Source organism: Lynx canadensis, chromosome C2, assembly GCF_007474595.2.
Source record: "Lynx canadensis isolate LIC74 chromosome C2, mLynCan4.pri.v2, whole genome shotgun sequence".
Lineage (NCBI taxonomy): Eukaryota > Metazoa > Chordata > Mammalia > Carnivora > Felidae > Lynx > Lynx canadensis.
In genome coordinates this window covers 50598995-50624601 of record NC_044311.2, presented here as the reverse complement: position 1 = coordinate 50624601, position 25607 = coordinate 50598995, and the positions used below count along the sequence as shown (strand labels likewise).

The 25607-nt window shown below is 40.9% G+C and overlaps 2 protein-coding genes across 2 annotated transcripts in view; one reads left to right on the top strand and one right to left on the bottom strand.

The window, feature by feature from the left end:
* On the top strand, positions 1–24336 carry SSR3 (signal sequence receptor subunit 3). The gene is made up of 7 exons (XM_030329019.1): positions 1–189; positions 1364–1490; positions 5839–5937; positions 10077–10208; positions 10935–11236; positions 18671–21229; positions 23162–24336. The coding sequence occupies exons 1-5, from the start codon at positions 57–59 to the stop codon at positions 10999–11001; spliced, it is 558 nt and encodes a 185-aa protein (XP_030184879.1). The 5' UTR covers positions 1–56; the 3' UTR covers positions 11002–11236; positions 18671–21229; positions 23162–24336.
* KCNAB1 (potassium voltage-gated channel subfamily A member regulatory beta subunit 1) overlaps positions 14991–25607 on the bottom strand; it is a 300690-nt gene continuing 290073 nt past the window's right edge. The window contains exons 13-14 of the mRNA XM_030329018.2: positions 21750–21838; positions 14991–16791 (exon numbers count right to left, since the gene is read on the bottom strand). Coding sequence (XP_030184878.1) covers positions 16702–16791; positions 21750–21838 — 179 coding nt within the window. The 3' untranslated portion in view covers positions 14991–16701. The remainder of the gene's footprint in view (positions 16792–21749; positions 21839–25607) is intronic.

Below are 25607 nucleotides of genomic sequence, written 5' to 3'. Positions count from 1 at the left end.
GCGGTGCCAGCGGCGTCAGCCAGCTCGGCTTTCTAGGCTCGAGGCGCGGCTCCACCATGGCTCCCAAGGGCGGCTCCAAGCAGCAATCTGAGGAGGACCTGCTCCTGCAGGATTTCAGCCGCAACCTCTCGGCCAAGTCCTCCGCGCTCTTCTTTGGGAACGCCTTCATCGTGTCCGCCATCCCCATCTGTGAGCGCCGGGAACTGGCGGGCCGGGCAGGCCGTCAGCGGGTCGGGCTGGGCGGGGACGTGGCAGGGCCCGGCGGACTGGCGGGTGTGAGTGCTGGGGCATTTAGCCCGCGGCTGTCTCCAGCTCTCCCAGAGCACGGGGAAGGCGTGTAGCCTCTGTGGGCCTCAGTGTTCTCGTCGGGGACGGGGCTGGGCGGCATCACAGGAAAGTCCCTTGTGAACCCACTCCCAGAGATTGTGATTCATTAGTTCTGGGATGGCGGCCCCTAATCTGGAAACGACCGGATTAGGATTTTGTGCTACATGCGTGTGTGACCTGCTCTGTTCCCCCCTCCCTCCACACACAGTTGTTTACCGTTACGAGCTTTAAAACTTTATCGTTAATTATTTTGGAAAAACTAACGAATTAGGCCAGAGTCAGATTCCCATTAATCTTCGACTCGAGAATTGTAGCTTTAGGTGAAACACTTCACGCTGCTGAACGTCGTTTGCCTAATTTGGTGAGAGAGTTTGGACCAATGCCAAGAGCCCGCGCTCTAAATGGTTTAAACTTTTTAATACCATTAGGTCATTTCTAGAATTCTCACTGGGATGAAAGAACTTTGCATACTTGGGCAAAGTTGGTTCTATAGCTCAGGGTTCCCGGATTTGAATCTCCTGTCTCTCCTCCTGCTTGCACGTTTGTTAGGCAGTTAAATCGAGGTTTATTTTCTTTCGGCCTTTTAAATCCCACCGTGCCTTTAACATGTTGTGGAGCTCTGTGCCTCCTTGATTTCATATAGCCACGTCAGCATGTAAACTATGGCTTGGGACTGCACGAGGTGTTTTGGAACAGCTGTATACTTAGTATAGTAATAATACCCTGCTGATTGAAACGGGAAGTGTGAATTGTGATTTTTGTGTGTTTTTGCTCCTGAGTTTATTCTCATTTCAGAAGAAGCAGAAATCTCATTTGGACTAGTAATGGGAAGGTTCTGTTTTTAAAGTTTTCTGAGCTGGGAAAGTTTGAGACTGTAACTTTATCACTTCTAAAGATCCACATATACTGACCGTATTGGATTTCCTAACCTGGACTGTATTTTATAGGCTTAGCTGTAATTAATTGAGCAGGCCTTTGTAGCTGGGTGGTAATGTTTTGTTCCTTTTTGTACCCCCTCCCTTCTATCTTCATTCAGGGTTATATTGGCGAATATGGCATATGGATCTTATTCAGTCTGCTGTTCTCTATAGTGTGATGACCCTAGTAAGCACTTATTTGGTAGCCTTTGCATACAAAAATGTGAAATTTGTTCTCAAGCACAAGTAAGTATATTTCTCAAGTTGAAGTATATATTACATGTTGCAGTTTTATATAGAAGAATGTCTTAAAGACCATTTGTATGTCTTGTTTTCAAGAAGTATCAATTTGAGCTGTATATGCTGGGGGGGAAGGCATACTAATGCTATAAAGAATTATTAACTAAGTGAAGCAGAGACCATGCTTCTGACATTGTTACGCAAGTAGGTTTTGAGGGAGGCATTCGAACAGTTAAGCACTAGCCTTAATCATGGGGTTTATCAGAAAAACAGGAGCAACTGGGTGACTCACTTGTTTAAATGTGTGACTCTTAACATAGGCTCAGGTCGTGATCTTGCCGTCATGAGATTGAGACCCATATCAGGCTCTGCTCAGAACCTGCTTGGGATTCTCTCCTCGATGCCCCTCTCCCTCTCTCTGCCCCTTCCTCATGCATGCACACCCTCTCTCTCTCTCTCAAAATAAGTAAATAAACTTCATCAGAAAAACCACCAAGTAAGTTAACATTTCTGAAGCCAAATGGAATTCTTTCTGCAAAGAATAGTTCTGAGTTCTCCATGTACTACTTTTGGACATGAAAGAAATGGTCTTTTTTTTTTTTTTTTAAACTCTGACAGATTTAATGCTAATTACAGTTTTTCTTCTAAGTGTGTGAAAATGTAAAAGAGTCTCCTATTTCCTCTATCTTAGGATCACACATAATATGAATTCTAAGTTTGTTGTCCGTATGTTAGGCTTGGGGTGACAAGGAATAGAAACATGTTTAGATGATCTTAATTAACAGGGATTTATTGTAAGAAGCCCAGAAATGGTCTCAGTGGCTGAAAGTGGCTTCAAGAGCTTTTCTGCTGCTGTTCCGGACCCATAGGAGCTCAAGTTTGTGTGACTGCCTTTCTGCTAGACCAGCAGAGTGATCATCTTTGTCATCTTTCTGCTTGGCAGCCCTCTTCACCAACTGCCATTCCGGTTTCAGCCCACCTTGGACTCTGCTGTTCTGGGCTGTCTTTCTCGTGAGGTGTGGCCATCTGTGGATAGCGAAGGCCTCAGACCTGGGCACCCTGTATGACCCATGCTTTGTGATGTCCTTGGAATTCAGTTCTTTGAGACTTGACATCTTTTGACTTGTTTTGGGTATTATTTTTCATTAACCTTTTTGGAATTAAAATTAATGGTCTTTTTACCTTCTCATTTCTGCTTTAGGCTTCTTAAGGGCCACTGCCATGTCTTTTATGTCCCTTACAACAGTTAACGGTACATTTAGCTCAGTAAAATTTCAATGACTTACTGACTTGATTTCATAGGTTCTCTCATAGTGGAATTGTTTTCTTTAATTGTAGTTTTGATTTAATATTAAATCCTGCCACTCACATTGAAACTCCTACAGATTTACAAGGTGCATCAAAGTTCAAAGACCCAGGAAGAGGCAGAGTATGGGTAGCTGTTCGTAGGAGAGGGAAGATAGCTTATGTGTTGACAATCTGGATTCCAGTCCCAGTTGTTTTTTTTGTTTGTTTTTGTTTTTTTGTTTTTTAACTTTCTTTATTTTTGAGAGAGAGGAGCAGAGAGGGGAAAGAGAAAATCCCAAGCAGGTTCCTTGCCGCCGGTGTGGAGCCGGACACGTGGCTTGATCTCGCAAACTGCAAGATCCTGACAGCCGAAATCAAGAGTCTGATGCTTAACTGGCTGAGCCACCCAGGTGCCCCCCAGTTCTGCTGTTCTTAAATATATAGCCTTCGGCACACATTTCATCTTTTTAGTCGTTGGATTCCTGAGATGTAAAATGGGGATACTAATGGTGCCTCATAGATGGTGAGGATTAAATATGATAACACGGATAATATGTTGAGTATATAGTGTTGAGCACATAACAAATGTTTATGTGCAGTGTTAGAGACATTGAGGGTGAGAGCCTGTAGGAACTTTTTTTGAGTGGAATGACTTAAAAAAAATGTTTGCAAAGATGTTTTTCTTTAAGAAATTAAATAGATGGGGGGCACCTGGGTGGCTCAGTCGGTTGGGCGTCCAACTTCTACTCATGATCTCACGGTTCTTGGGTTCGAGACCCTGTCAGCCTTGCTGACAGCTCGGAGTCTGGAGCCTGCTTCTGATTCTGTGTCTCCCTCTCCCTCTGCCCCTCCCCTGCTCATGCTCTGTCTCTCAAAAATAAATAAATGTAAACAAAAAATTAAAAAAAATTAAATAGGTGATATTTTTCTTTTTTTCTGGAGAGGTTCTAAAATAGATAAAAAATAATAGAAGAAAAACAGTTGATTTTGCAGGTCCTCTCATTTGGCTGATTGCTGGGCCACTGAAGTGACCCTCATTTTGTTTCAGAGCATTCAGTGCTGCGTGAGTTTTATTGTTTAAGAGCCCTAAGAGAATAGAGCTTCTTCTTGAGTTAAAATAAACCTGACAGGTTGTTATGTGAATATAGAAGAGAAATTAACTGGTTAATCTGGTTTGGTCTCTTTGAGATGATTTGTCCTATGGACAGATGATCTGTCCTAAAGACACTTGGAGGTAGCTAACTCTTTTGCAAATAGTTTGTTCCTGTGTCCTAGCATCCTGATGGTGTGTGTGTGTACGTACACACATACTTGTGTGTATTTTTTTCTTTCTGTTCATCTCAGAAAGGTTTCTGCTGTAAACCACATCCATTTCTTATCAGCTGGCCTTAGAAAAAGTGGTCTTATGTGAAGTTCAAGAAACACTTGAAGTTGGTTTGCTAAAGAGGTTCAGAGATCAGAGTCTCTGCCCTTAGGAGCAGGACTTTTACATAATGAATCAAGTGAAGTTGGGAATTTGTGTTTAATTTGTATCCCAGAAGCCCAGTGGTTAAAGAAATGTTGAGAACTATTGCCTTGAATGATCTTGGGCTTTCTTTTCAGGGAGCCATCCTAATTTCTCCACATCTTTCCTTGATACACTGACCAGAACTAAATATAGCACAGTAACAAGGGATTAATTAATTGAACATAGAGTGAACAGATTTCTATGTTCCACATCCTGTTGCTTTTAATACATCTCAGTATCATGTTGAACATTTTCATAGTGGGACTGTTGGTATATTTTGCTTATATCAGTTCTTCTATATTTATGGCTAACCAGTGTCTCCTATATTATCAAAAATATACCATATTGAATTTACATGTCATAAACTTTGGCAGGCTTTTTGCATTTTATCATAGGTTAAATTTTATCCTCTCTTTCACTAGCAATCTCGTAAAGTTCACCTTACAGATTTTCTGATGAATATACATTTTAATATTTTGTTTGACTTGTCACTGAAGATTCTGATCTGATATTTAAAAAAAATTTTTTTAATATTTTTTGCAAGAGAAAGCACATGAGTAGGGAGGGGCAGAGAAAGAGGGAGAGAGAGAATCCCAAGCAGGTTCTGCACTGTTAGTGCAGAGCCCAATTGGGACTTAAACTCACAAACCATGAGATCATGACCTGAACTGAAATCAAGAGTCCATCACTCACCTGACTGAGCCACCCAAGCACCCCTGATCTGATCTTTTGAATACCACTTCTAGCCTTTTCTGGCTGATAATATATTATCTTTTGATACAACCAGTGGTTCATTTAATTACAAGTGCTATGGTTAATCCCTCATGTGGTATCATTTTTAGTGAAATTAGACTCTGGAGTGGAGTTAAAAGCATTACTTTAATATGTTACAGGTGTTATTTCCCTAATTCTCCTTTGTTTTTTTTAAGCCTAGTTTTATTTACTGGAATTGAAATCCTATATCATTTGCTAATACCTTACCAAATTTATTTGTTGAACAAATAAGTTTAACAAACAAAATGGGGTTACAATAATTTATAAATGCATTTGACTTGTTTACCCATTAAATACCTAAACTTTGGAAAATTATCCCCCCCCCTTTTTTTTTCTAGAGCAAGAGAGTGTGCAAGCAAGGGGAGGGGTGAGAGGGGGAGGGAGAGAATCTTAAGTAGGCCCTACTCTGTGCACAGCCCTACACAGGGCTCCATCCCACAACCCTGGGATCATGATAGAAATCATGAGTTGGACACTCAACTGACTGAGCCACCCAAGAGCCCTGGAAAATTACCCTTTTAAGCAGAATTCAAAACATATATCTAATAAACTATATTTCAGAAGTTCTTGAATTCTATTATATTTGGCTATTATAATAAAATACTTGAATTCTATTATAATATTTGGCTATTATAATAAAATAAACTTGGCATTTTCTGTCAAGATTATTTCTTGAAATGTAAAGTATCATGTAGTTGCCAATATAAAATATGAGTACAGAGTGTTTCAGATAGTGTGATGTTCATTCCTGGAGCACGTGGAAACATTTTTTCTTTTATTTTCTAGAGTAGCACAGAAGAGGGAGGATGCAGTTTCCAAAGAAGTGACTCGAAAACTTTCTGAAGCTGATAATAGAAAGATGTCTCGAAAGGAAAAGGATGAAAGGTTTGACTTCTAAAATGTTGGTGATAATCAAAACTGGGGATACTTTGTAGAAAATAAGTGTTGGTTTCTGCCTAGAGAATGTGGATAATGGAATTGCTGGAGGTTAAACGTTGATATTGTAGAAGATAAAATGGAATGACAGTTACTGACATTTTGAATTTTTACTACCACCAGATGCTTTTATTTGTGTTCCGTACAGCTCATTTAAAGAGCCATGTGAGGTAGGGCTATTATTTCCATTTTACATTTGAGGAAACAGGTACAGAAAGCTTGAGTAATTTGCGCAAGGTCATAGATTAATTAGTGTGTGGTCAGTCTGTAACAAGAACACGGGCAGTGTGGCTTGAGACTTTGTACTTGTAAGTGCTCTCCTGGAGTTTAGGAGCTTGCAGAATTTCATCCAGTGTTGGCTCTGCCACTTGATAGCTGTGAGACCTTGAGCACATCGCCTCACCCCTCTGGGTCTGAAGAGTTTACATTGTATTGTGTGTTAGCATTTTTAGGTGGTTGTATTTCTGTTCCTGAGCTTCCCTAGGGACATCCATTTCTTGGTTATCTGCATTGGTTGGGAAAGAGAGATCTCTGTTTGTCTCCTGTTGCCCAAATCTGTGCCACATTTGTTAGCCCTTACCCCTCAAATTTTCGTGCCAACTGCTCTTAGAAGGCTTAATAGTCTAATAGCTGAGTAGCAGAAGTCTCTGAATGATTGAATAAACTTGTGCCTAAGAGTTGTTACATGGGCTTAATACAGTCACAAGTTGAGGTGGTTTTCATAGATCTTAAATTTTAGTGTCTGCAAAGTGCTTTGTGAAATGGAATTTTTAACCCACCTTGCTCCAGAAAGACCTTGTGGAGACTTGCAATATTAAAGTGCATATGAAACAAAACGGTACAATTTTGAAAGATCAGAAACCATTTAAAAGTAAAGATGGGTGAATAAGGACCTCGGAGTTAGTTACAGCAGTTGAGCATTGAACTTCGCTCTGAGCTTCCAAGTGTCAGGGTTAGCGTCTGAGGTCCTACACTTTCATTTTCTGATGAGCAGCAGCATGTAAGTCCTTCTGAAAAGAAACTTTCTTGGCACTGAATCTTGGAAGGACTTTATCAAGTCGGTCCTTATTTAAGGGATGCTGAGTAACTTAAACGAACAATGTCTTTTACAGTGGTTTTGAAAAGCCACTAAAACGTTATAGAAATGGTTATCTCCTAGATCCTTTGTAAAAATTGAAGGGTACAATATATATGTGTGTTTTTAATCATTTATTTTAAGTAATCTCTACACCCAACATAGGGCTTGAACTCACAACCCCAAGATCAAGAGTTGAATGCTCTACTGACTGAGCCAGCCATGTACCCTCTGAAGGGTACAATATTAAAATAGTGACAATGAAGGCCTTTTTTCAGGGAGCAGCTTTAATTTGGTTTGGCTGCATAGCTTTTTGATTGTAAATTTTTGCATAGTGTTAGAGGTTAGAGAATCTAGGATTTTTTTTTTTTAATCTTTTTACTGAATTTATAGTATTTATTAGAAAAGTGGTTCTTAAATTGGAGTATACATCATAGTTACCCATTTTCAAAGTGCTTGTTACAGCTCTGTACGTTTTAGGTGATGAATTATATCAGAGGTGGCAAATGGGTCTCCTCTTGCCTGATTTGGTCTGGCACGTGTTCTTGATCCTGGGATATGTCTCAGAATTTTTCTCAGCATGGTAGTCAGGTAGTCACTATGAGCGAAGAAGAGTTGGAAGTGGAAATGAAATATCTTTGCCATTCGCTGGATCAGATATTTCAAAGTAGAATGAAGGGTAGGTTTTGTGGATACATAAAATGCAGAGTGTCAGAGGATTATAAAGTTTCTGTTCCTATCATCAGTGGAAATTTGTGCTGTTACTATTCATCTCTTAGAAACCACAGTGGATAAAATTGTACCCAGGTCTCTACTCAGAATTGACGCTGATACCTGGGACTAAGGCTCTCACTAAGATCTAGTGTTTTTCAAAAAAAAAAAAAACAAAAACAAAAAAAAAAACTAGGATTTTTCTCCCTCAAAAGTAAGTTGTTTTAAGAGAAGGCCTATTAGCACCTCTTTGCCTAAGATGTGTATGCCTCAAAGCTACCATCTACAGTCACTTGGAATGGGTACTCCATGCCACTTTGAAACTGCTTTGCCATCCATTCAAGGTTGGAGATCAGCTGAGGAGAATCAGAGGTTCATTGACATTTATCCCAGGATGTGAGTGTTATTTTTTCTTGGTCTGTCATTTAGCATTATGTGATGATAACAGTTCTTGAGTTCTCAGTCTTCCTCTTGTGGGAAGTGTTCCTTGGAAAAATGAGTCTTTGGGAGTGCTCTCCCAAACTAGATTTCTTACCAGTGAAGTTTTGGCAGAACTATTGCTGATGACAGCATTTGAGGGTCTTCATGTTTTTCCTAAATGAACCAGGATATGGATGGGGTAGAAAAAGTTCTGAAGGCTGTCCAAGACAATCCTGTGTATACACTTGATACACAGTGCGTATTGGTCATGCCTGGTCGTATTGGGAGCAGGGACAACCTGAAGGATTGAGCCCTTTCTTTCATCCAGACGGTTTTTGAAGATGGTTTTGAGTCAGGGCGTGGCAGGGAGGTAGGGAGAGGTGCTCTGATGGAGGTAGGATAATCTAAGCAACCATAGTGAAGGCATGCTAGTAACCTATTTAAGGAACCTGTCTTTTTTGGGTCTTATGCCACAGTCTTGAAAACAGGCAATTGTTCGAGTGTTTTCTAGAATTAAACCACGTTGGGCCGTTGCATCTTTCTGAGGTGGTGTTTTCTTTGATCATTGTTAAAATGGTATAATGTATTTCCTCCCAGTTCCAAGTCCTATATATTTTTAAACTTATATTTAAACTTCTCTGAAATCAGGAAGTGTATTAGAGTTGATGGCTGTGCATTTAATGTAGTGTCTTTCACTTCTCCCAAACTTAAATAGAAGTTTTATTAGGTTGACTCTATCCATAGAATTAAGGAACTATGGCATTTATGTTTGAGACCACAAACTTCTTGTGATAAAGATAGTTTATCTCATTTAACTCCTTTACTGTCAAGCTTGTTGACTTTGTATTAGAACATTTGGTGAATAAAATGTAGGAGTTGCCAGGGACATTAGCCGTAGTGCTGTCCTTAGGATTGGTGGAGGGGATCATCTGGCCCCGGAATAGTATATATCTTTTGGGAGGCTAAAGCGTCAGTGGTGATGGCTTTCAGTCTTTTTGATAATGATCCACAGTAAAATACTTTATCTTTTGACCAAATACACTCAAACATGCACATATGCAAATATTTCAAAAAATGATAATCTAAGATAATTATCTAATTATCCATATACTTGATATTTTTCTATTTTTTTTTTTTAATGTGGGTCTCAGCCCACTCAGTTGTTGTCCCTGAGTGTTGAATCCACCCTGTTGATTTCACATCCTACTAGTCACAGCCTATCCTTTTAAAAATTGCTTTACAAAGTTAACTAACCAGGTGGAATAAAGGCTCCCTTATTCACAGGCCACCTGGAATTTCCTGCTGCTTGTGTGAAGAAGTAAACGAAAAGGTTGATAAAATTTTAATAAATTAATAAACTATAATAGAGTGGATTAAATAAAATTTAAAAATCCTCCTAATCAAACAGATTACTTGTTTGAATTATCTAAAGGTGGCTAACGGCATTTGCGAAGAAGTCGGCTTCTGTGAGCCACAGCTGGTTGTAATATTGAAGGCTGAAATCTGTAGGCTATTGAGAGTCTCAAGCCAGCAAACAGCCAGGAAAGCTTCATCTGGCTACTGATCATGGAGTTTGTTTTAGGTGAGGACCTAGAGAAAGATGTCTCTTTAGGCTGTTGATGAAACCAGGCCAATTATAATTAATCTATCCCTTCCTGCAAAGCTCTGACTGCTTGGGAGAAAAGGTAATACACCCAGCAGCTATTTTCATTAAGAATAAAATACCTTTTTCAGTAGGAAAAGGGGCACAGTGCTGATTAAATTAAATATTAAAAACACATTCTGTTCAGAATGCTTAAGGAAAAACTTACAGTGAACTAGAGCCATGTGGCATATAAAATATTATAATACATATTTATAAACTTGATTTGTTTGTCTGCAGAATCTTGTGGAAGAAGAATGAAGTTGCCGATTATGAAGCTACAACATTTTCCATCTTCTATAACAACACCCTATTCCTGGTCTTGGTCATTGTTGCCTCCTTCTTTATATTGAAGAACTTCAACCCCACAGTGTATCCTTTTAAAGGTTGCGTAGCATTTTTCGAAGTCTAGAAGCAGTAGTTCCTTTTGGTTTTGATTTGCCTGAGTATTTTACTATAAAGAAAAACTGTCTAGGGAATCGGTCCACTAAATAGCTCGAACTCATGAGATCGTGACCTCAGCCGAGACCGAGTCAGATGCTTAACCGACTGAACCACCCAGGCGCCCCAACAGGTGGAGTTTTTGATGTAATAAAACAGCAGACACCTCCAACTTGAATCTTCTGGGAATACTAGAGTGGTTTTCCCCGAACAGTCCAGTTCTGTGACTGAGAGTAGCTCTGAACTTTCACAGCCTCTTTGCTTTCACACGCCAGCTGTAGCCAAAACACTGCTGGGCGGGGGAGACTTCTTTTTCCTTTGCTCTTGGGGGGAACAAGGATAAGTTTCTTCTTCCTGCTCATATTCTTTGATTAGCTCTTCTCCTTTAGGTTAAATGGAATTCAGATGTTTTCTTTGTGATCATGTGTTCTAGGTTTCTGGCTCAAGTGTTTTCTTTTTAAAATTGGGACACATTTCCTGTGAATGCTCTTCATTCTTTATAGTCTTCTGTAAATTGTATTTGCAGACAATGGGACTGCACATCATTGTCATTTCATAGTGTCAGGAGGGAAACTGCATTCCATAGAGATGGGCTCTTTTTGTTTTGTTGAACTGCTTTTGGGCTTTTAATTTTTCCTTAACATTAAATTTTTACAGGAACTATATTTTGTCCATAAGTGCTTCATCAGGCCTCATCGCCCTCCTGTCTACTGGCTCCAAGTAGACCATGTCCGCTTTGCCCCCTGGCTTTGTATCTACGGGTGGCCTGTGGTATATGGAAAAGTAGCAGGGTGGTCAGAGTGAGAGACACACAAGATGTTTTTATAGTCTGCAGTTTGAGGGTTTGAAAAACCCAACAAAATGTAATTCAGTATTTGTGTATTGGCTCTTTTTTGACAGATTGTTGAAATTAAAGGAATTGGAAAGGAAACTCCGAGTACCAGGACATTTATTAAAAGGTAAAAAAGTGTCATGCAGTGTGCTGTAATCACAAGAGGAGAAAATAACTTGTTTCCTTGATCTGTCAGAGGTCACAGTAACCTGGACTGAGCTGTTATTTATAATAGTAGCAAGAAGTTAATAACTGGTTCTCTGTGTTCTAACCACAATATTACAACTTTTTTTGAACCATAAATATCAGAATGAATCCTTTCCCCTGGGGATTGAACAGAAGCCTCATGTTTACCAGTCTCTGAATTTGTGATTTGAAATAACTCAAAGTTAAAAACAAGGTGTCTCCAACTTGGGGAAGAGAAACTTGTGGAACAATTTGCTTCTTTCTTTCTTTCTTTCTTTCTTTCTTTCTTTCTTTCTTTCTCTCTTTCTTTCTCTCTTTCTTTCTCTCTTTCTCTCTTTCTCTCTTTCTCTCTTTCTCTCTTTCTCTCTTTCTCTCTTTCTCTCTTTCTTTCTCTCTCTCTCTCTCTGTCTTTCTTTCCACCTTTCTTACAGAAGAAAGGCAGCCAAGGCAATAGGCTAAAAATAGTGGACAGGCATACGAGGGTAGTCCTGTGGGATTAAAGCATATACTGTTCACTGTATAGTTTTGGTCTTGGGTGGCCAGGGAGGTCAGCTCAACACTACCATGTTGGTTTGACTTGTTAAGAGACTGGAGTCATTGTGTTCCTTGACTAGGGTCTCACACCACTAGAGGAATGTTCAGTAGAGAACTACTTTCCTGAATATTGATGTGTGAAAGGCCAAAGTAATATTTATGGTCTTAGTTCCAGAATTCTAAGAACTCTCCAAGGAATTGGGGTGGTTTTAGTGCTTGTCAGCATTTTTCCATTAGGACCTTGATAAATTTGACCCCTTGGTCCACAGGCTCCTATCGATTATGAGCAGAACCTCTTCACATTAACCTCTTCACCCCTGGGTCTAGCCAAGAGCAGTCTCTTGCACTTTTTAACCAGTGTGTGCAGGGATAATTACAATTTTTCTGGTGCGTGCCATGACTTGAAGAAGTTTGGGAAGCTTTTTAACCTGTAATACTTAAAAGGTTATGGAATCACAAGTGATACAGGTTCATATTCTTAAAACTTTGACCACACCCAGTAATTTCAAAAGAACAAACAGTACTTCAAAAGAAATACCCTATCCCTAATTTCTAACCTTACTTTTAATCTTTAGTTTCCATTTCTAAGTTTAAGGTGAATGTTGTAAATATTTGCTGTTTTGTTATAACTTTATAGAAAAGTGTTCCTCAGAAGTTCATCTTCTGTGCTATTGGATATTTTTGGTAGGCCCACATCTAAGAACTTGGAAGGAGGACAGGGGCAGGAGCACATTTGCTTAGTGACTTACATCATCATTGTCTTCATTGAGGATTATATTTCCTCATTGCTTCTAGAAGTTTGCAATTTATTTTTCTTTGGTGCATTATCCATAGTACTGTCACTGGATAATATGGAACAAACAGGGAAGTTGCCAAAGAGTCATTTGCAAAGTAGTGAAAGACGTAGGAGGTTTATTTTTCTTACTATGTTAACTTTTCTTGTAGATAAATAAGGGGTCAGTAGTTTGGTGGCATGGAATTTGTGTACTAAATGCATTTGCTTATTTGACAAACCATCAGGGTCTACTATCAGCTGGGTCAAGTATTTTTTTTTTCTTTAATTGCTGGTAGAGAATTGCCACTAGATGTCAGTGTCTGTGTAGAAGGGGGGAAAATTGCCACCATTCTTACAATACCGTGTGCCATACTTACAATAGGGTGGTGAAAAAGGGCATCGGCTTAATATTCTTAATAGAATGTTTCTTGAGTTCATAAACTGAGTAATTTGTAGAAAAGCATATAAGCAAAATTTGGTTTTGTCTTGAATTTTACCTATAGCATTTTTTGGTTCTGATAATGATTTCTAACTTTCTATACTGTTAAATTTCTATGCATAAGTTTGTAAGGTATATACTCACATTGCCAATTTTCGTTCAGGATTTACTGTACAAGTACTTTACTCTTGGGAATTACAGAACTTTTCCTCATCTCTAAAATGGCTATGTGGCACATAGAATCATGATGGGCTGTATCTGGTTTAGTTCATAAAAACCTGCTGTAGAATTTGTATTTTAAAAGACTCCATGTCCAATACCAGTAAAATAAAAAGGATTCTGCTGTAATTGAGATTAAAATCGATTAAATAGCCCCTCCCCCTACTCTCCTTATGGTAAGTAGAGGCTTAAAATGTTGGTTCATTTTACATTTTCCTATTTTTAGTTTCTCATTTACAACTTAATAAAAATCTTAGCTAGAAATTATTCTTATAAGCCAGTAAAAATCTACCGGTTGTCCTCTTTGGTAAATTATTCTAAATTGGAAAGAATAATGTACAAGGTTTGAAGTTAACCAGAATATGCAGGTTGGATTCACACCCAGAATTCTTGTGAAAGGTTTTGTCAAGTATGATTAAACTTTTATTTGTCAAGTATGATTAAAATTTATATTTTCCCTTGACATCTTTGAGAGCCATATGAATAAGTACATAATCTTTATTACATTATTCGACATTACTGTTTAAATTTTTCACACATGTAAAAGTGCATCTTTGTAGTTCCTGAGATAGTAATTAAATGTGTGTGCGGCAGTGACAGGCATAGTGTGGTTCTCTTACAGAGCAGCACGTCAGGCCTCTGCCAGCATGTGCCTGCCGTGTTGTCCTGCCCACCCAATTTCTGTGTTTTCAGCATGCATGCCAGTCACTGCTGTTTCTGGAGACACAAAGGATGTGGAGACCTAGACCGATAGAGAACTAATCTACAGATCTATCTATTTAGGCTCTAGGGGATTATCTCCTACCTCTTGGGACTCTCAGGCAGGGGAATTGATTGAAGATGAGGGTTTTTTGGGTGGTTTAGATTTTCATGGATATGGTTAGAGACTACTCATTGGCTCTTATGAGTGTTCGTTGCATCTCTTCTCTCACTTTTGCCTCTTTTTAATGGATTCTGAATTCGGATTCTTGCTCAAGCTTTTTTTAACTTAAAATTTTCCCTACAGAATTTTTCATAAAATTCATCCTTAAAAGAGCACAGGACTGGAACACTGAATACTTGGGTTTTAGGCCTGGTTTCCTCATTTGCCAGGGAGTTGTGGCCTGGAAGCTGGCTGGAGTGAGGCTCTGACATCTGCTGACAGATGGTGCACTATTGATGAAGTGACAGTTCTTAAAGTGGGCAGCCAGGCACACAGCGTCTAGTTTGCATTTCCGCTGGCTGAGATTTCAGTATGCAGATGACTGCTAGCCAGGTTACCCTTCAGAATGGTATGTTCTCTGCCAAGACATTCTTTCCAGAAAAGAATATGGGGGTGCATGGAAATTTTTCTTAAGGATATAACTGACATTTCTAATGTATATTTACCATGGCAGACGATTTGTCGGTCAGAAAACTAATGGCTAAGCAATGTTTGTATTTGGTTTTAATTGCAGGTGTTTTTAAAAGAGTTTGAGAAGCTTTAGCTTTAGTGCAGAGTATTTCTTAAATCCAATGAGAGATGATATTGTTAGCAGTTAATCATTTTCTTCATTAATAAGAGGAAAAATTTTGGATTGTTATTGAAATCTTTTAATCCTGTTTCTGTTGGGTATCATTCAGTGCTGCTTACTTGCCAACATAATTTTTATTCAGATGATTCTTCCTATCTTTTGGAGGTGGATATATATATATACACATATATACACACACGCGCACACTTATAATGAAAGACCAGAGAAAAACTAATTGAGATTAAGGGCACAAAATGCTTTTATTACTCTAAGCAAAGAAGTTAAATTGCAGTTCCAATTAGCCAACTTTAGCTCATTTATGCACATAGTAGTTCACTGGATTGAATACACAATGAACAACTGAAAGATGATCCATTTCCATCATTAATCTGGTACTCCTGGGCAAAAACCCAACTGTTTCCTTATTAGAATACAGGTAGTAGTAACAAAAAAGAAAATTCATTGGTATTTCACACTAACGCTGTAAGATTTAGAACTTAATCATGAAATACATATTTGGAAATGGTGGCAGAAAATAGCATTTTAAGCTGATGGTATAATCTTTAAACGTCAAAGTGATTTCTATACGGGGTACTGGCTAGCCAGAAAATTAGAATTTTGTACATGCTCATGTGTCCAAATAGAGAGCTAGGATCCCACCCCCCCAAAGTTTTCCTTCCTTACAGGTACACACAATATAGTCTCACAGTTTTTCTCAAGTGACATACTCATGAGGGTAGGTAACCAGTAATGGCAAGGTTAGACTTCTGCTTCTGTGTGCAACAAGGCTAGGCCCCTTTAATCCATGCAGAGAGCTTCCATGCATTTAGTTTAGTGCATATATAATGTGGTTTATAGAATGAGGAAATTCTTTAACATTTGTTTTTCACTAGGCAAGTTAATTCACCCAGCATATTCTGAGTAGTGATAGCATTTTTCACAAAGTCCATGACTCACTTTCATGATGACTGCTCAAAAACAAGCATTATATTGTAAAATCCCAGTGCTAATTAAACAGCAAACATTTGCCTTTGTGGATATTTTACAGGTTTACTTACAAAACTGAGCATTTGTGTATTTATTTTTAAAGCTCAAATATTTAAACTTGCAGAAGCTGTGCCTACAAGCAGTCAGAAGTATAAAGCAGGTTTTAATAAAATGTAGTCAAAAGTGAACACTTCAGTTGCATATACATTACATTTTATTCAAAGCTAAGCTTCCATAGCAGTGTAATCCTCCCTTTTGTAAATTAGCCATCCTGTCTCAAGTTAAAGATTGGGTGTTCATCCTTTAATTATCTCTGTATGTGAATGGACAGAACGTTAATAGAATCTTAATAGAGACGCTTTGGGTCAGTTACAATACAGGGTCGTTGTTGGGGCCAAGCAACAGTGAATATTTTTAAAAGGTAATGAAAGCAAATACCTAGGAATTTTAGTTTTGTTTAATGACAAGTGAGACAACCTTTGATAACCTTCATGTAAAAATAGGGGGGAAAAAAGGTAAAATTGTTTGTTCTCCCAAGTAAGACTTCTGAGTGGATGTAGCCTCCTCTTTCTGATGCAATCCACATTGCATCTGTGGATTTTATTCATTTGAAAAAATAGATCTGTACAGCCTACTTTAAGTTACTAAATGCCTGAAGGCACTAGGTCTTCCCCTCATATCCTTCCTATGGCATAAGCATGAGGCGTACAGAGCAATGCAAGAACAGGTGACTCCAGTCCAAGGTAAGAAAATAGAATGGATTTTCTTGGTTGTGAGTTTTCAGATGTGCTCGTTATTCAGGTGCACAGTGGTAGCGACAGCAGGTACCTCAGAATCCAGGAATACTAGAGGTTGAGCAGCAGGCTGCTAAGTGACTCAAAAGACTGGCTAGTAACACCATTCTGTACCAGTGTAGACCGCAGTTTTAACCATGCAGGTCCTATGGCTCATGCACTGCTTTATGATCTATAGTCCTTTTTGCTGTAGGGCTTGTTTCGCAATATATTATCAATCTCATTTACCACATGTGATGTCATCTTTGGGAGAACCTAGAGCGTGAGAAGTACAAAGGATACTGTTGGTTAGTACCTGATCATTTGTTCTTTGTGCTTAATATTAAGCAAAGTCGTCTAGACTTACGTACATTTATAAACCACAACTAGAATGTAAGGTCCCTGGCAGACTGTAAGCTCCTTGAGGTCAGGGACCTTGTTTTTTTCTGTCACTGAATCTCCTATGATAAGAGTGCTTGGCTCATAGTTGGTGCTTCTAAGTATTGCTTAACTGAATAAAGGCATGCTGTGTAAATGAAATACACACGGAAATACGAGTCACATGATTTTAGATTTTCTAATGGCCACATAAAAGTGAAAAGAAACATGTGAAGTTCATAGTTTTACCCCATTTTATCTAAAACATTTCAACATGTAGTTGGTATAGAAAATTAAGATGCTGTACGTTTTTTAAGTACGAAGTCTTTCAAATCCAGTACATGTAACACTTAAAGCACATCTGCATTCTGACAAGCTGGTTTTGTGCACTAAAAAGCCACGTGTGGCTAGAGGCTAGGGTTGTGGACAGCACAGATCTAGAGACTGAGAGAGATTTTTTTGCCACTGGTGGTCACAACCCTGGTGAAGGATGGGCAGGGGTTAACAGGCATCCCTCATAGATGGAATGGCTCATGAGAGAGAAGTCTGTGAGATGAAGAAAGTGTAGAGTGGGTGGTGATGGTAGGGATAGGAAAGGGGAAATTGGGATAAACAGCATGGAAGCCCTCAAATGCCACTTTTTCGACTTGGGACTTGATTCTGTGGTCAGTGGGGAACCTCTCAGGACTTCTGAGCTGGGAGTGACCCTGTCAGGCACCTGGAGGTAGTTTGAAGGAGATTGAAAGGGAATGCAGATGCTAGAAATTTCTTGCTGTTGTAGCCAGAGATGATAAAAGCATGAACTAACGGGTGGCAGTGAAGTAGAAAAAGACTGGATCAGAAAGACATTTTGTAGGATGATGATGGTTTTAACACTAGAAGGATAGAGGTGTAGATTATGGAGACAGAGAGCCACAGGAGTGGTTTGGAATACGAGAAGTTTGAAGTAGGAGGTGTTGAGTTTAAGGTGTCTAGGGGAGATCCACAGAGGCATAGCTCCGTAGGCAGCCGAGTGCAGCTGTGGGTTAGTGCTGGCAGGAGGATTGGAGTTGAGGGTTTGTGAGTCATTTGTGTAGACATGCTGACTGAAGCCCTGGGAGAGGATGAGATCACCCAAGGCTAGCGTTTATCATGAGAGGGGGACCAAGGGCACACATTACACCATAAGAAGAGGGACAAAGGCAGACTTTTTCACAGGAATAGACTGACCCTGTGTGGAGACTCTGGCAAAATACAAGCATGATGGCCAGTTCTGAGGTTTCGGCCTCACCCTTCCTCTGCTGCAATCATGCTGGCCCGGGTGACCTTGTCTCCACTCAAGTGCTGTTCTAAAAAGCCTTAGGGTTTGGCAGAAGAGTAGAGCTACTCCGCCTAAGAAACTAGTTCTGGTTAACATTTTCCTATCTGAAGCTAAAGGGAGAGTTTCATTTCCCACCAGCTTTGGAACCTCAGAATTGAAACTAGTGTGTTCTTTCAAACGAGACGACAATAAAGAGACCCAAATCTAGAAACTAGATTTGTGGGAAGTTTTGTCTAAAATATAATGGGTTAGCCATGTGAGGGAAAAAAAATTCTTCCATTACACCAAAATAAATTTCAGATATTTAAACATTAAAAAAAGAAACCATAAAAGTACTTGAATAAAACATGAAAAAATGTATATATAGCCTTGTAAGACTTAAAATTTTTAAGAGAAGCCATACCTCCAGAATTTTATGTGAAGTCGCCCGATTTTTTAATGTTGGCAACTGTTGTAAAACATTTTCATCCACTACAGATGACACAAACATCCCACAGGCTACCAGTTTGGCAACCTTGCTGTTCTACTGACTGGAATAATTGGTGGATTGAGGATACCAAGGAAGGAGAGCAGTGAGGGGAGATGAGCCCTGGATGTGAAGGGCCTGCCTGCTGAGAAGCCTGGATTTCTCTGAGGAGGTGATGGGGAGCCTCAGAAGGGAGAACATTGCTTCTCTCCACCTTCTAGGTGGAAGTGGGGTGGATGGGGGCCTGTGCAGGTGATGGCTGCCTGCCTGCAGCTGTGGTTTATCCTCTCCAGTCGGCCATTTATTGAGGCTCTGACTTGTATGTTCCCTCCAGTTTACGCATGGCTGAGGCACATTCCATCCCTTAGAGCAGCTGGCTTCTCGTGCCCATTAGAACTTTCCTTTAACCACTGTTGGCACTGCACACTTCCTGTCCTGCCGCCAGTCCCACCACAGCTGGGTGCCCCCAGCTGCCCAGTCACAACGGGTGGAAGTTTGCTGGGCTGGCCGGAGGTGGGAGTGGAAAGGGGGAGGGGATGATGGAGCCTCCAAGTAGCAGCCTCCCAGCTTGGGTAGCATCCCTATTATCTTACCTTTTGAGCATCTCTTAACCGCATCCTGCTATCAGCCTGAGCCTTGCTAGGGAGGAAATGCTTTGAGAAGATGATGGACTCCGGAGTTTTCGTCTGAAATACATCTTTTGCTACCTAGAGTACTCCCACAACCCAGGAGTTACCTCTTTTTACCGTTCCCAGGCAGTATTAACTCCCCCTGGGATGGCAGTGGTCACTATTCGCATGATAGGAATCTCAGTTCCTCCCTTTTCTGGCTGAGCCATCAGCAAGTCCTGTCTGTGTCCAAAGCCTGTGGAATCCATCCACTTCACCTCTGTAGCCGCCATCCTAGCTAATCCAAGCCAGCATCTCTCATCACCTGGACAACTGCCTTTGCCTTTCTTCATTCCACTTTCTACAAAGCAGCCAGCACAGTCTTTAAAAATTCAAATAACAGCATGTCCTTAAAACGCTCCGAAGGATTTGTTGCACATACAACAAAACTAACCTTTTTAGTGTCCTTTGAAATCCATCTCCTGCCTGACTCCACTTTAATGCATCCACTGTCCCTTTTGCTCACTACATGTTGGCCACGTTAGCCTTAGGCTGGCAGTTCCTGGAAAAAGCCAAGTTCCTAATGGTCTCCAGGCCTTCGCACTGTTCTCCACTGTGTCTGGAATGCTCTTGCTTGGGTTTTTCATATGCTGCGTTCTCCTCTTTTGGACTTCAGGATACACCTATCCCAGAGGGGCCTTTGGCACAAACATTATCTGAAGTAGGCCCACCCATTTCTCAGTCTCTGTTACAGAATCCTCTTTAGTTACCTAATAGTCCTCACATTTTGAAATTATTTCATGTTTATTATGTGCTTCTCCCACTGGAATGTAAACTCCTTAAAGCCTGGACAGTATCTTTGTCTGTTATGGTGTCTCCAGTGCCTGGTGCATAGTAGGCTCTCAAAGATCTGAATGAACTAAGGGATAGATTGATTTTTTTTTTTTTTTTTTTTATCTGATTCACTCTTAGCCAGCCCGTGATCTCATGAGGGCAGAGGCCAGTTCTTTGCTCAGTACCTTCCATGCCTAGCGTGGTGCCAAACATACAATACATACTAAATAACTGTTAATGGAATTGAAATCATTGAATTTCAGTTGCGTACAGACTGTTCCTCTGTTCCCTCCTTGTCACCGTGTAGTCTTATCTTTTCCCAGAACATCAGTGAAAATAAGGTAGGGGTGACTTTCATAAGAAGGAGCATTCCCCATACGGGATGGAACCCCATAGAATTCTGGGAGGAGTTGGGGGGCTGGAGAGGTTCTTCATAGCAGGGGCAGCTGCACAGCCCTAAGAAAGTGATGATGGGAAGGAGGTTGGCACCATTTATCTCCCAGCATATTCTGGGCTATTTGCCAAAAGGGTTTTTTAAAAATGTTTTAAGTTTAATCAAGTTTGTTCACACCTCCATGGGTTTCCTTTTGGAAGGGTTAACGGGGCTTGTTTCAGGGATGGGCAGGCAGGGGAGACCTTTCTGTTCCCCAGTGAGCAGTAGGAAAATAGACAACCATACCTGTTGTGGCAGGTGCTGGCTGTGGCAAGAGTAGTGGGCAGGGTCCTTAGGACCCTCAGGGCTGAGCGTGGGGCAGGCTCAGGACTGAGGTATGGCCTTTGGGGCACGGGATGGTCACAGCAGCCATTAACCTCACCCTCTCCACAGATAAAGCCCCCAGGAACATCTCTCTCCCACTTTCTCTCTCACTACCGATGCAGGCTTCTACCAAATCCAATCCACTTCTTCCCCAGGGAAGGTGGTTAGTCCTGAATTTGCTGCTAGAAAGATGTGATCCTGGAAATCCAAAATAGAATTTTGAGCCTATATCCTCTTAAAATGTGGGAAACATTCATTCAACAGGTATTTGATTGTTGACTAAGAGACACAGTATGCTAGGAACTGGAAAATCGGTGGAGATGCCAGAAAGTCTCTGACCTCCGGGAGCTCACATTCCAGTGGGGAGACAGGTAATCCTACTACATGATCACAAATACTGTGGTGGGGAGGAGGAATACAGGATGCTATGGGAGCAGAAAGGGGTGGGGGGCTTGGCACAACGTAGATTGGCAACTATTTGGGGAAAGGAGTAATGCATAATTTCAGGTAGGTTATTAAGCAGGTTTTTATGGTCAGGCTTGGGAATTCAGTCGCCCAGTGTAACATTGCTTGGGTCTTGGAATGCACTGTCCCACATACCATCCTGAAGAATGTGCTTTGACAGTATCGCCTGTTCATAAGAGGACACCCCTGGATCCGTGTCCTGTAAAAGTTCTGTTGCTTCTTGGGCCTTTGTGTACCCCCCTTATCCTAAGCACCCCCCCCACACCCCCCAGCTAGAAACAGATGGCCTTTCCCTCTATTAGAGGCCTTCATGCAGCTGTGACACAATAAAGGACAGAGGTGGAAAGAGATGGGACACTGCCTGGGGACATCTTCAACGGACCATGATAGTCTCTGGAGTTTACCGGAAAGGGCTGTAGTACTTGCCTGAATGGCACCGAGGTTTTCAATGAGTTGTTCAGGAGTAGATGATCCCAGGAGCACGGAACTCACACCCTCATTTCTCAGGCACCAAGCTGGGAAGAAAGAACACTTGGTCAGGATGTCAAAACACTTCTGCTTATCGATTAGCTTATAAACACCACCTGTAACGCCAGTTGTTGCAACCAAAACTTTTGGGGGAGGACAGACCGTGCTTTCCAGGATTAAATACCTCAGCAGCAACAGCTGTCCTGGAGAGCGTTTAGTACAATCTCAGCATTTGAGCTGAGGGCTTAGGGCTTGTACATTTTCTACATGAGTAGAAATGGCTGGGATATCCACTCCGGCTGTCCACGCCAGGAACACACTCTTGCTCCTGAAAACACCAGATCCTGCTTCCTGGCAGATCCCTGTGTTTCCGTTTCCATCTTGGCGCAGTCTCCTGTCTTTCCATCTTACTCGTGCTCTTATCTGTTATGTAGAGTCCTGTAGACCCTGGGTGTCTTCTTCCGTTGTTTCCTTCTACCTGTCAAACTTCTCTGGATCTCCCTAGTCTAAGATTCAACCTATGTTGATTATCTGCTTCTCACCAACCTTCCACCTCCTCCTCTGCATCTCTAGCAACCTCCGCCCTTAAACCCTCTAGCCCCTGTCCCCTCTCTCAGCAGATGACCTGGTATCCTATTTTATGTAGAAAAGTCTGTTCTGTGGGATATTCTTCAGTAACCTACAAGCACATGTATGTGTGTATATATATATATATATATATATATATATATATACCCTCTGTTTTCAGATGAGGTGTCTGGTTTCTGTCCAAGACCAAAGTCTGCCCTGGATCTGACTCCTTTTGCCTTTTCTTAGACTTGTTTCATTATTGTTTCTGGCTTTCTCTCCTGAATCTTAAGTCTCTTACTGTCTTCTTCCTCTTTATCAAATTTGTCCCATTCTAAAATTAGCCTCCTCTAACCCTTCATAACTTGACTAGCTACTGCCTCACCCTTTTCCCCGTAAGCTTCTAAAAGGCATATAAAATGCCTTCCTTGCCTCCCAGTCCCCTTCTTAACTGTGTCAGAAGCCAAGTTCCCTGGGAACCTCCTTGTGGTTACAGTAGATGTCTCCATTCATAGATGTCTGGAACTAGAAGTTTCTGGAGAGTCACACAGATGCAGTGTCTGCTGTACATCCTGCTAGGTGTCCCGCAGGCGCTGCATACTTCTTGCTACTTAACTACGAAGCCTGTCTTTCTTGTGTTCCCAGCCTCATTTAGTGGCCTTCCCAGCAACTGGGCCTTCCAATCCCCAAACCCGAGAGCTACCCTTAGGAACTCTTCTGAGCCCTCATTCCCTTTTAATTACTGTGTCTAGTTGATTATTCCTCCTAAATACTTCTTTAATCCGGTAGCTCTTGTATTGCAGCATGCATCAGAATCACCAAGAGGGCTTGTGAAACAGTTACTGGGTGCCATCCCGGAGTTCGTGACTCAGAAGGTCTGGAGTGGGGTCTGGGGATCTGCATTTCTGCAAGCTTCCAGGTGCTGCTGCTGGTTCAGGGATCAGGCTTATTGTAAAAACTTGATGTAAAATTTACCCAGTTAAAGTGTATAATTCAGTAATTTTTCATAAGTTGATCATGTGCAACCATCACCATTGATAGTGAATCCCGTTTGTACCTCCACTCCCAGCAAACCTCTAATCTATTTTGTACCCCTATAACTTTTTATTACTTCCAGACATTTCATTTAAATGGAATCCTATAACCTGGATCTTTAAGTCTGACTTCTTTCACTTAACATAATGTTTATAAGGTTCACCATGTTCTAGCACGTATTAATAAATATTTCTTTTATTGCTGAACAGAATTCCATCATGTGGATGTAGGACTACACTTTGAGAATCACTGCTCTGGTTCCACTGCCTACTGTCCTTATTCAGGACCTCACCTTCTCTCTCCTGCACAACTGTTTTTCCCACCTCTTGAGTGGATTTTCTCTCCTTTTCCCCCATACATCTGTCACACGTCAACCAGCAATGTTTCCAGATGTAAATCTCATCATGTCACTTGCCTGGTCAGAAGTTCTTCAATATAATCATTGTCCTGTGAGACGAAGCTCTCATTTCTCACCCTGGCAAACTTACTAGAACGCCGTCTCTCCAGCTTCAGGTCTTCTCATTCCCTGCCTTGAAATTCGGGGTGCAGTAGCACTGAACTGTTTGTAAATCCTTTCCATCCCCAAACATCATGCTGTTTTCCTGCCCCTCAAGCCCTCGGCTCAAGTGTGCCCTCGACCTGGAATGTCCCTGTGCCTCACTAACACCTACTCATCATTTGAAACTCTTCATAGATGCTTCACTGCTTTCTCCCAGAGTCCTTCCCTTTGAATCCCAGGTGGGGTTAGCTCCTGCACTTAAGACTTCCATGATCCTCTGTGCCCTTCTCAATTATTTTATTACAACACTGTATTAATCTATTCTCTTGCCCACCAGGCTGTGAGATATTTGTTATTTGCACTGGGATGCTCAGCACCCAGCCCAGTACCTGTACATAGTAGGTGCTTATTACATGTTTGTTGAATAAACACAGATGTGAATGATGGGTGGCTGTCCGGAAGCATTTCTTCTGTCCCCATCTGCTCAGGCCCTGCAACACATACTCTTAAGCAGTTAACATGCTCAGGCCTTTTAAGGCAATCACTAAATCTTTCCACGTGGACAAAATAAAACTATGAAGGCAACAGGCCAAGAGATCCAGGACTTTTTCTTTTTCTTTTTTTTTTTTTTTTTTTTTCCTTGGCTGCATTGTTTCCTGCCTTGCACTTAGAGAACTCCTTTTGGCCCTAGTGGAAGTTCTGAGGTCAAAGCAGGGCACTGGGAAGATTATTGCCCATAAACTACCTGATGCCAGCAACAGCCAGTTTTCCTCATGGGCTGTAGGACATACGAGGACCCACTGGGCCGAGCTGACCAGTGTGATAGGTAACACACACAGATGATTCAAGATAATTAGCATCTAACCAAGTGTCCTTAACCGTCCTATCCAGAATGCCTATGATCAGGGTGTGAAAGCTGGCTCCCGTGCAGGTGTGTGCCGCGGGAGCTAGCCCACAGCCGGGTTCAAGGAGTTTGTTTCCTGCTAAAGGATTCCCTTCCCCCTACACCCCTTCTAGCAGATCAAAGGTAACATGCCTGGAAATCATTTCCCTCTTGGTTTGAGAGTTCTGTGCTTGAAAGCAAAACTACTTGTTTATAAAGAAAGAAAAAAAAATGACAGGCAAGACATCTAGGGGCACAGAGGGAGGAAAGGGAGAATCAGAGCATGTTTTAGACTAAAGAGCATCTTTCATGTGTATCTAACATCTAGTGAAAGTCTAAATCTGGTAAAGGTTTCCTCTTTAGAAAGACCGTGTTCTGTCTTTCAGAGCTAAATTCAGTACTCACTGTCACGTCACTGCCTAAAACCATATTTACGACCATATTTGAAGAATAGATGTTTCTCTCTGTGCCTGTCACTTTGACCACATGCCGAGGCTAGGAATGGACAGAGTTTTAGGTCCAGGGTGTCTAATTCTTTGCAAAAACAGCAGCATCATTGTTACCACTTCCTGGGTACCTACTCTTTGCTTTATATCTATAATTTTGCTCTACTCAACAAATTGATAAGGTATCTATTATACCCCTTTTATAGATGAGAAAATTAATAGGTTAAATAACTTGCTCATGGTCAAATAGCTAATACTTTTTACTGTGCTGGTTAAAGTTACAGGAATGCTAATAATCATATCATTCTTTGGCTTTTTTGTTTTTTGAAAGAAAAGATTAAAACAAGGCCTGTATATATACTTAGGTTAAATGATAGTCCCCTCAT

Bases quoted from the DNA above. Each gene is read 5' to 3' on its own strand.
- SSR3 (XM_030329019.1), top strand. From the start codon at position 57: ATGGCTCCCAAGGGCGGCTCCAAGCAGCAATCTGAGGAGGACCTGCTC. The intron at 1,491-5,838 runs GTAAGTATATTT...TTTATTTTCTAG, and splicing joins AAATTTGTTCTCAAGCACAA to AGTAGCACAGAAGAGGGAGG. The intron at 5,938-10,076 runs GTTTGACTTCTA...GTTTGTCTGCAG, and splicing joins CGAAAGGAAAAGGATGAAAG to AATCTTGTGGAAGAAGAATG.